General features: G+C 45.6%; 1 protein-coding gene across 18 annotated transcripts in view; it reads left to right on the top strand.

Moving 5' to 3' along the window:
- The first annotated feature begins 924 nt into the window (after positions 1–924).
- Otud5 (OTU deubiquitinase 5) overlaps positions 925–9801 on the top strand; it is a 33148-nt gene continuing 24271 nt past the window's right edge. For 4 of the 18 annotated variants that reach the window (XM_087600265.1, XM_087600263.1, XM_087600262.1 and 1 more), the window contains exons 1-3: positions 925–1416; positions 1571–2030; positions 2160–2272. In XM_087600265.1, the coding sequence (XP_087456391.1) occupies positions 1306–1416; positions 1571–2030; positions 2160–2272 (684 nt within the window). In that variant the 5' untranslated portion in view covers positions 925–1305. Of the gene's footprint in view, positions 1417–1570; positions 2273–9801 lie in introns of those variants that run through there. The other 14 variants (XM_087600273.1, XM_087600271.1, XM_087600269.1 and 11 more) reach the window with 7 other exon arrangements.

Here is a 9801-nt window from a genome sequence, read left to right as displayed (position 1 = left end):
GTTTCTCCAGCTCCTGGCTTTGAGCTCTTGATCCTACTGCCTGAGCCTCCAGAGTGATGATAATACCGGTTTTGATATTGCACTTTTGTTAGGTAATCTCAAAAGAGACAATGATTTGTATAAGGTTAATAGTTCATAATGATCCACGTATGCCTAGAACTGATGTCTTCTTTATAAAGAATCAAAGTCCACGATTCTTCTGCACTACACGGGTTCTAATTTATATAGCACTTACTATGTGCAATGCACAGAACCAGGTCGTTTATTGGCATTAGTTTCTAACACACAGAAATTATTACTGCTGGGTAGCGGTTTAATCCCAGCACTCGGGAGGCAGAGGTAGGCAGATCTTGTTAGAGGCCAGAGTGAATTCCAGGACAGCCAGGGCTACACGGAGAAACCCTTTCTCGAAACAAACAAATAGAAAAAATAAAAGAAAGAAAAATTATTGTTAATCTATAGAGAAGTAGAAATAAGAGAATAGACTGGATGTTAACTGACTTATTCCAAACACTCAGACATTAAGGGTCAAGCTAGTATTAGCGTCTAAGCTGCTCAATAGCAAGGATTTTTTGCCAACACCCCGGGAGACACTAGTTGCTGACAGTCTTGGTTCGTAAATAGTCTCCTTTCCTGAGTAAACTAAGTTTTTTTAATGGTGGTGGCGGTGGTGTAAAACCTGTACCGAGCCTGCGCAATAGACATAAGCTTGAGGTGAACGTGAGGGTAAGAGGGCGGAGGTGACAGAGAAGGCGTGTTTTTCCGCCAAATACTTAACTATCGGTATGGTGCAGGTCTGTCTAGCGGTTGGCCCATCTGAAGTGATGGACAGCATTGTTGAACTAATCACCGCAAGATGACGATTGTTGCCAGGGTGAAGTAGGGCCCACCCTTTCAGGTTTGCAGATGGGAGGAACGGGAAGTGACGCCACGGGGGACGATATGCTCTGGGAATGTTGATATTTTCCAGTGAGTGTGATTGAGTTCCAGATGGGATCCTTGAAGAGACGAGTCTTACTGTGCGCGAGACAGACCATTCTGTTTAGCCACAGTGCTGACGCCAGTGGGTTAGAACCTCGGGGGAAGTAAATAGAACGAGAACCGAAAAGAACCTGGGACGAAGGCTGCCGACTTTGAAATCTGAGACGGAGGACTCGAGAGAGTGAGCGCTCAACCCGGATTGGCTAGTGGGTGTTGTCAAGGCTTTACGCACTTCTTCAATTGGCTGGTGTCTGCAGTTGTCACCGCGGCGAGCATTTTGCCCACGTACTTCCGAGCAGGAGGCGGGGCTGTGTTTTGTTGCGCATGCGCACAGCCCGGGAGGCCCCACCCGGTAGTTCAAGAACCTGCGGAGGGGCGGGGCGAAGAGGCGCTTGTTTTGGTTGTGTTTCCTCAGAAGCTGAATCCCGGAACAAGGTAGCAGTAAGCTTGGCTGGACTTGGAGGGAGAATAGGCTACGACAAATCTATCTTTGTACCATCCTATCGAACTTCACATTCGGGATCTCCTCTGGGCGTGACTTGCTTACTGCCTGCGGTTCTCGAACCGGTGTCCCGATCTCTTTATCCAGGCCTCGCTGTTCCCATCGTGCCTCGCGCACAACAGTAGCCCCCTCATCCGGGTTCTCTCCCGGCGTTCTCCGCGTCTGGTTTGCTGTGGGGTACTTGGCGGTGCCGCCATGACTATTCTCCCCAAAAAGAAGCCGCCACCTCCCGACGCCGACCCGGCCAACGAACCGCCGCCGCCCGGGCCGCTGCCCCCAGCGCCTCGGCGCGGTGGGGGTGTAGGCGTGGGCGGCGGCGGCACGGGCGTGGGCGGAGGAGAGCGCGACCGTGACTCCGGCGTCGTGGGGGCCCGTCCCCGGGCTTCACCACCACCTCAGGGACCGCTACCGGGGCCGCCTGGTGCTCTTCATCGTTGGGCACTAGCCGTGCCGCCTGGCGCAGTCGCGGGCCCTCGGCCACAGCAGGCTTCTCCACCTCCTTGTGGGGGCCCTGGTGGCCCCGGCGGCGGTCCCGGTGACGCTCTTGGTGCGACAACTGCGGGGGTGGGCGCGGCAGGGGTGGTGGTGGGCGTGGGTGGTCCCGTGGGCGTGGGCGGCTGCTGCTCGGGGCCCGGGCACAGCAAGCGGCGGCGTCAAGCTCCCGGCGTTGGCGCAGTTGGCGGGGCCAGTCCGGAACGTGAAGAGGTCGGAGCAGGCTACAACAGCGAAGACGAATATGAAGCTGCTGCAGCACGAATCGAGGCCATGGATCCCGCCACTGTAGAACAGGTAAGGGCTGGAAGGTGAGGGGCTGTTTGGCAGAAACAGCAAGTGAGTCTACCAGACTGAGAAAGGAACCCAAGGAAATGTTTGAGATTCGTCCAAGAATCCCAGGTCTTGTTGCTGGACTTGGCATTCTTTTCTAGTGGTGGAGGCGTGATGAAATGCTCATCCCCCCCCCCCCCCCCCGGACTTGCTGTTAGGGGCTCTAAGTAAGTAAGCTAAGGTACTTCCAAGATAAGTGCTGGGAGCTCTTTTGCAGTGCTTATTTGTCAGCCTTGGTCCTGAGATCTCATCTAAGTGACTGGCATTGGGAGTCCCTAGAAGTCATAGGTAGGTTGGAGCCCTTCCTGAGATTCGGAAGATCTCAGGACTCTCTAAGGGACTTGGTTCAGTGACTTTTTCCTTTAGGACAAGTCTGAGATTCCCTCTCCAAAGAACTCAAATAAGGTTAGTGTCCTCAGAGGGGTCCTCAGACCTCTCAAGTAAGAGAGTGTCCTTGGTTTAAGTAAACCCAAGAAACCTAAACCCTTCATGTGATAGGAAGGGCTTCCCTCTTCTTTTGCAGTTGACAAGTCTGTTCACCAGCCATGCCTGCAGCCCCCTCAGGAGTCCTAAACCTGTGTTTGGGGACCTAGACCTCCTTGTAGAATAGAAGGCTTAGAGTATACCCATATAACTTTTATTAGATAGTGATTTCCAAAGCATCCCTTCACATGTTGTGAAACTTCTGTCTGGGAGATAAAATTCTCTACGGGTTAGGGACAAAGGCCAAAACCAGTACCTAGAATCAGAATTGTGGATCACACTTGATGTTCCAGGCAAGAGGACTTCTTCGGGACACACTTTCAGTCACAAGCTGGTGTCTATGCTCTTTCCGGGGGGAGTTCATATATTCCCCTAAGGATATATGTCTTACCTATTGAAATTTACTTCAGGGATTCAACATCCCAGTTTTCCCTTTCTGCGCATCTGTATTTCTCTGATACCCAAGGGGTTGAGCTGTTAATCTCACAGGAAAAGAGCTCTCAAGTCACTAAACCCAGATTAAGTTCCTTGGAAAAAAACTTTAGTCTCTCTCAGGAAGAGCTCCATCTCTTGTGGAGAACTCTCACCTATTTAAGTCTGGCCTGAAATCCCTGCCTCAGAAACTCCAGCCTCAGGACATGAGCAGTTTGGAGACTCAGGCAAAGTCAGAGGTCTCTCTCTAAATCTGCCTTCAAGGGCCTGAGAGTGTTCTATGAAGGATATATAAGGCTTTCCTTAGGAACAGGAACCCCATATGTGGAAGTAAAGACTGTTTGTAGAGGTAATGCTGAAGTTCCTCCTCATGGAACTTGAGGTGTTCTTCAGACACACACAGGATCACGTTTCCCACCAGGACTGAGTGGGGCCTGATCATAGGTTTCCTGAGGAATGGCGTCTTAGTCTCAACATCACATTAGTCGTTTGAGAGATTGTTCTACACCTTAGGATCTGAGGCCTGAATCTTTTGGGGTTGTCATCTAAGACAACTATGAAGTACCCTCTTCATAGGAGGCTTTTAGGAACATAAGTCTCTTTGGGGTTGATTTGAACCTCAGAGACATGGGAAGGATACAATAATGAGGAAAATAGTTTCGGCCTCTTTCCATCTTCCTCAGGGACAAGAGATTCTTTTGCCTTGGGGACTGAAGCCTGAGTCCTTGCTTAGGCATGCAGCTTGCCTCCCACCACACCAGGTGATTCTTTCTCACCAGGGAGAGGACATGAAGTCATCGTCAATATGGCCAGAGGCTTCCTTCTTTGGACAGAGGACCTGGGTGTTCTGGTCATAACACTTTTACCCTCAGGTCAGAACCAAGAAGGCTGTCAGGTCCTGAGGCATCCCTTGACCCTATTTCCGTTGATGCTTCCCACTTCTGGAAATTTCTCTTACGTTCCATTTCCTTTTATCTGAAAAATTCCTATTTTGCAGTCTCACATCCACCGTTCTTGTTCATTTTCTGTCATTTCTGGTAGAACATATCATCTGCTTCAGAGATGTCAGGTCCAGGAGTTATTGTTTTGTTTTTCGTTTTATTTTTCTTCAAGACAAGGTTTCTCTGTGTATCCTTCCATTTCCTGGAACTTGTTCTGTAGACCAGTCTGGCCTTGTACTCTGCTACCCAAATGCTGGGATTACAGGTGTGCACACAACCACTGTCTACTGGGTCCAGGAGTTATGAATCCCTGGTTCTTGTAAAGTCTCTTTACCCCTTACAGAGGAAAGAGAAGGTATGTTGTTGTTGGAGATGCAAAAGGCCACATTCATATATATATATATATATATATATATATATATATATATATATATACACATATATACATATATATATATATTCCTTGCAGTTCTGCCCTTATATTTGTCTTCATAAGAACTTGGAAATCTGACGGACTCATGAAACCTGCTCTTCTTCCCTGTGACTGGGAGAGGCTTTCTACTGTGGGCACAAAGGGAAAGAGGAGCTACTCCTAGTCTCCCTGCTTCACCTGGCCTTTTGAGGATGAGAAGAAGGGATATTGGTCCTGCTACTCCAGTCTTGGTCAACAGCTGTTGCAGATGTTTATAACCTAGAGGCTATTTCAGTACTGACAAAGGATGATGATTAGATGATTAATCTGAATGGTAACTCTGGTTCCAGTCCTACGAATATGTACTCGTGTTTCCTTTAGGTACCTTGGGTTGGAGTCCTGGAGAAATGATGTCATAAGGTTCCTTTTTCAGGCATGGTCACCTTACTGAGAGCCTAGCCACTGAAAACAATGGTTTATAAGCTTCCTAAGCCAGGAGAATTCATTGAGATCTTGGAGAAAGGGGCAAACATGCTGAGATGGTGGAAGATGCTAGGTTTAGCAGTACAGTCAATGTGTCTGGGTTCTACCTCTCAGTCCATCACGCTTTGCAGAGTGAACTATTACAGCTTCTGTTCTCTGCACCTGACTTTCCTTTACTCTCGCTAATGTGTCACTTGTCAGTTAGCTTTGGGTTTAAGGGATTTCGAAGCCTGTATTCCTGAACTTGATAGTGAATAGTGGTTATGTTTTGAAGAGGAGCTGGATTCTTTCTCTTTCCATCTTGCTTCTTTACCAGATTTGATGTGCAAGTCAAAGCCTTTTTGGTTTAAGGCTTAAGGATGATGTGTGGCAGTGTTGTAGCCAGCTATCAAGTTCCACAGTTATATGTGGAAAAAATTTGTGATTTGGAGCTGGGCAGGCTGGAGTTCAAACTCGTGTTAACTGTTGAACTGTTTTATGATTGTAGAATTCTCATTTAGGGCAAAATTCATGAAGGTTAATAGAGTGTAAACATCTAGCCTTGCCCACCTTGGCTAGTTCTTTTTGCTCAGGATGAGTAATTTGCCCCAGGATAATCTTCTCAAGTGGCTTTTCCATCAGTCTCTTGGCATCTAGAAGCTTGCCCATCTGGAATTGGGTAGTTGGCTGGTAAGGATATAGTCCCTGCCCTGGCAACATGGATTTGAGTCCTTTTTTTATACTAAACTTTTGTGTGGTCTTTGGGCAGTTTTCTTTTCCAGGTCTTTTGTTTCTGGAGTTAGTTAGTTAGTTAGTTTGTTTGTTTCTTGTAGCTCTGTCTGTCTTGGAACTCACTCTGTAGACCAGACTGGCTTCAGAACTCAGAAATCTGACCTGCCTCTGACTGTTGAGTCCCAGGTTTAAAGCTGTGCATCATCATACCCCACACTGCTTAGGTCTTGGTTTTTCTACCTATTAAATGGGCAGAGGCAAGGAGAGTGGACTCATTGCCCTGAAGAAAGGTGTAGTCTCATCTTTAATCTTCTGTTTTACATTCTTCTCGCCCTTTATGGGGTTTTTATGTGGGACCCATTGGCTCTGGGGATAGATCAGGGTTTCTCTATGTAATGGTCCTGGTGGTCCTTGAACTTACTCTGTAGACCAGGCTGGCCTTTGAACTCAGAGAACTGCCTGCCTCTTCCTCTTGAGTGCTGGGCCTAAGGGCCTCCTATACCACTACTGCCAATCTAGAACGTTATCTTTTAGAAGATGTGCTGTGATGTTTCAGCAAGTGTTGCACTTCTTTTTTCTTGGGAGATGTTATAAGTTCTTTGGTGGTTTTGTGTTTGTTTATTGTGATGAAACTCAGGTGCACAATTTTCTGCTGTGATGGCTCATGAGTGCAGTCCCATCATTTGGGAGGTTGAGGCAAGAAGATTGCTAAAACTTTGAGGCTAGCCTAAGCTAAGGGTGTTGAGACCCTGTCTAAAATAACCAAAATAAAAAGTGTACAATTCAGTGGCTTTCAAAATAGGCATAGAATTGTACTTCTGTCACCAGTTTATAATGTTTTAATATCATAGAACCCTTTATAGCTTTTAACACCTCCCCCATTCCTTCATCCCTTTCCAGCTCCTGGCAACCTACTAATTTGTCTGAATTGAACTATTCTGAAACAAGTAGAATCATACAATAACATAGTCCTTTGTAACTGTCTCTTTTGGATAGCATGATAGCATGTGTTCAGAGCATGTCATGGTATAGCATTTATCTGTACTTTTTTGTTTTTATCACTAAGTAATAGGATCTTGGGGTTTTTAATCCTCCGGTGACCCAGAAATAGTTTTTGGGGGTGGGGTCTTGGTTCTCTTTCTTCTATTCTGGTAGGCTTGTGTGGATCCTTAGAGAAGCAGTATGTCTGTGTTTCTCATTGGATGGATTGCCTGTGTTTATTACCCCTGGAGCAGAGCCAGTGTTCCTGGGTGTTTTGGGTGAGGGGGTGGTGTTGGCTCCAAGCTTACTGGGACAAAGCTGTGAGGCCTAGAATACTAAACACCTCTTGGCCATGGGCTCTGAGAAGACATCTGTCCAATGCTATTGCCATCCTTCCCTGTACCCTTCCCCCTTTATTCGAAGCTCTTTTACCCACAGGCTGGGTCAGCAACTTCCCAGGCTGAGAGGGAGGATTTCAAGCCCCTACTGCCTTTTAATTCTAACCCTTTCTAGGGAGGCGGATCATACAGAATGGAAGCCTTGCTGTGTGTAGTCTCAGCCACAAAGCCCTAGAGCTCACATACCAAAGGGGTACTACAACGGGGACATGTTAATTTCCTGCGGTTGTTGTGACAAATAACTATAGACTGTTTGGCTTAGAACAACAGATAAATTCCGTTTTAGTTTTGGTGGTCAAAAGTTCAAAATGGTTTTTACTTGGCCAACCAAAATCAAGGTGTTGGTGTTTACTGAACATCTTACAGCATCTGGTGGCAGGAGTGTAAGGCAGCTGGTCACATGTCTGCAGTCAGGAAGCAGAGAGGTGGATGTGGCTACACATTCTCCTTTTCTACTTAAGTATAGGACCTCAAGCCCATTGGGTGGTGTCATGTTTAGGGTGGGCCTTCGCTCTTCTGTTAATGCTCTTGAAATTCCCTAAGAGGCACACCATGATGTATGTTTCCTAGGTAATTTCAAATCCATTTGAGTTAATAATGGGGGTTAATCATCACAAGTCTACCCATTCTCAACTTGGCACCCAAACATATTACCTTTAAATATCAACATTTTACTCCTGTTCCTTTGCATCTGATAGCTGTCTCAAGGTAGGTTACCACATTTAGTTCATCGTAAGAGTAGCCAGATTCTTAGCAGTTCTAACATTGTTCAAAAATCTTTAAGTTTAAGGCCTGGTGAGGTAGTGTATACTATTAATACCATCAACTGGGAGGTAGAGGCAGGTAGATCTAAGCAGTTCTAGACCAGCCAGGGTTGCATAGTGAGACTTAATTGTGAGCGTCTGTAAAATTAACAAACAAGTTGCATTATCTAATGTACAATGACAATGAGCAAACATTCCTATTCCAGAAGAGAGGAATGAGGATATTAGCAAAGAGAGATTAAATGAAAGCAAGACTGAAACCCACCAGGGAAAACCCTGAGCTCTCATTTCAAGCCCATTACCTGGGCTTTTTATGTCATCACCTGCATTCTAACAAGCTTGGGTAGTTGTACCGTCATCAGCTCTGGTGCTTTGAGCATATGTAGCCTCTATCTTGAGTCAGCTTCACTCAGCCCCTAAAACAGAGGCTCTCAATCTGGGCGCCAAACCCTTTCACAGAATCACATCAAAAAACACATGAACATATTTACATGATGATTCATAACAGTAGCAAAATTACAGTTATGGAATAATACTGAAAATAGTTTTATGGTTGGGGGGATCACCACAACGTTTGGAGCTGTATATTAAAGGGTTGCAGCATTAAGAAGATTGAGGACCACTGGCCTAAAGCTTTCTTTCCTTGGCAGATGTTTCTGGCATCACGAATACCCTTGAGGTTACCTCTGCAAAAAGCATCACTTTCATAGCTTCATAAAATGGCCTCTTAGGGTCTTATTGCAGGCAATCTGACCCTGCTACGAAATACCTTGGTATATGGCTTCACCTTGTTGAATTCTGGATGTCTGAAAACCCACATGATGTGGATGATGTCAAGTTATGCTACCAGCTCAAGATGGAACCTAGTCTCCTTGAAGCGCAGGTGCTGTGGCCTTTTCTCTGTCTTCTCTAGTGTTTCCTGCAGTTTACTCTAGAGGCTCTGCTTTTTTTGGCATTATGTTTTTTAGTTTTATAGCCCGGAGCCTTTCCTGGGTATGTAGGGTCTTGCTATATTATATATGTATAATATAGAACTTAGAGTTTTTCTTAATTGCACAAATTTCATTACACTTCTAGCCACTTTGTCCAAACCATACTGCCTTCAACTTTAAGGTATTCGAGCTCTTAAAGCTCCTTTCCTCATCACACTGCTTATTTCTATCTGTAACTTTATTTTTTGAGTTAGGGTCTAATGTAGCTCATTGTGGCCTCAAAGTAGGTTATTATAGCTCAGGCTGACTTTGACTTCCTAATCCTCTTGTCTCTACCTCCCAAATGTTAGGACTATAAACATAACCACCATACCTAGTTAAAACTTTAACCTGGTTTATGCTTTTTTGCTCACCAAACTGTACATTTCCAGCTTTGGATGGTTTGTGTGCCCTCAGTGGATTAATGCAATAAGTAGTAACCACAGTAATAACTCTAAACCTAGAGGTTATGCTGACTTCACATTTTCTACAACCAACTTAGTCCATTACTTTTGAATTTAACCTTGCTTAAATGATCTGGTGGGCATAACGAGCCAGATTATTTTGCCAGAATATAAAACAAATGGCCTCTAGTCCTTATACATGGCTGAGATCTCTTTAACCAGGACTTTGTTGTTCACATTTCTGTCTGTTCTGTTACTCCACATTCCCACCAGAGTAGACTGTTAAGCTCTACTTTGAAACTCCAGGTCTTCTCTAGCCCACAGAACTAAACCTTTTCAGGTTCTTCCTGCAGCCACCTCCAGACGCTTACAAATGGTCTGAACAGTATTCACAGCAGTGACCCCACTTCTGGGTACTGTTTCTTTTTTCTTTTTCTTTTTTTTTTTTTTTTGGTTCTTTTTTTCGGAGCTGGGGACCGAACCCAGGGCCTTGCGCTTCCTAGGCAAGCGCTC

This window comes from Rattus norvegicus, chromosome X, assembly GCF_021556685.1.
Source record: "Rattus norvegicus strain SHRSP/BbbUtx chromosome X, alternate assembly SHRSP_T2T, whole genome shotgun sequence".
Lineage (NCBI taxonomy): Eukaryota > Metazoa > Chordata > Mammalia > Rodentia > Muridae > Rattus > Rattus norvegicus.
The sequence above is the reverse complement of the archived record's forward strand: the minus strand, read 5'-3'. Positions and strand labels throughout refer to the sequence as shown.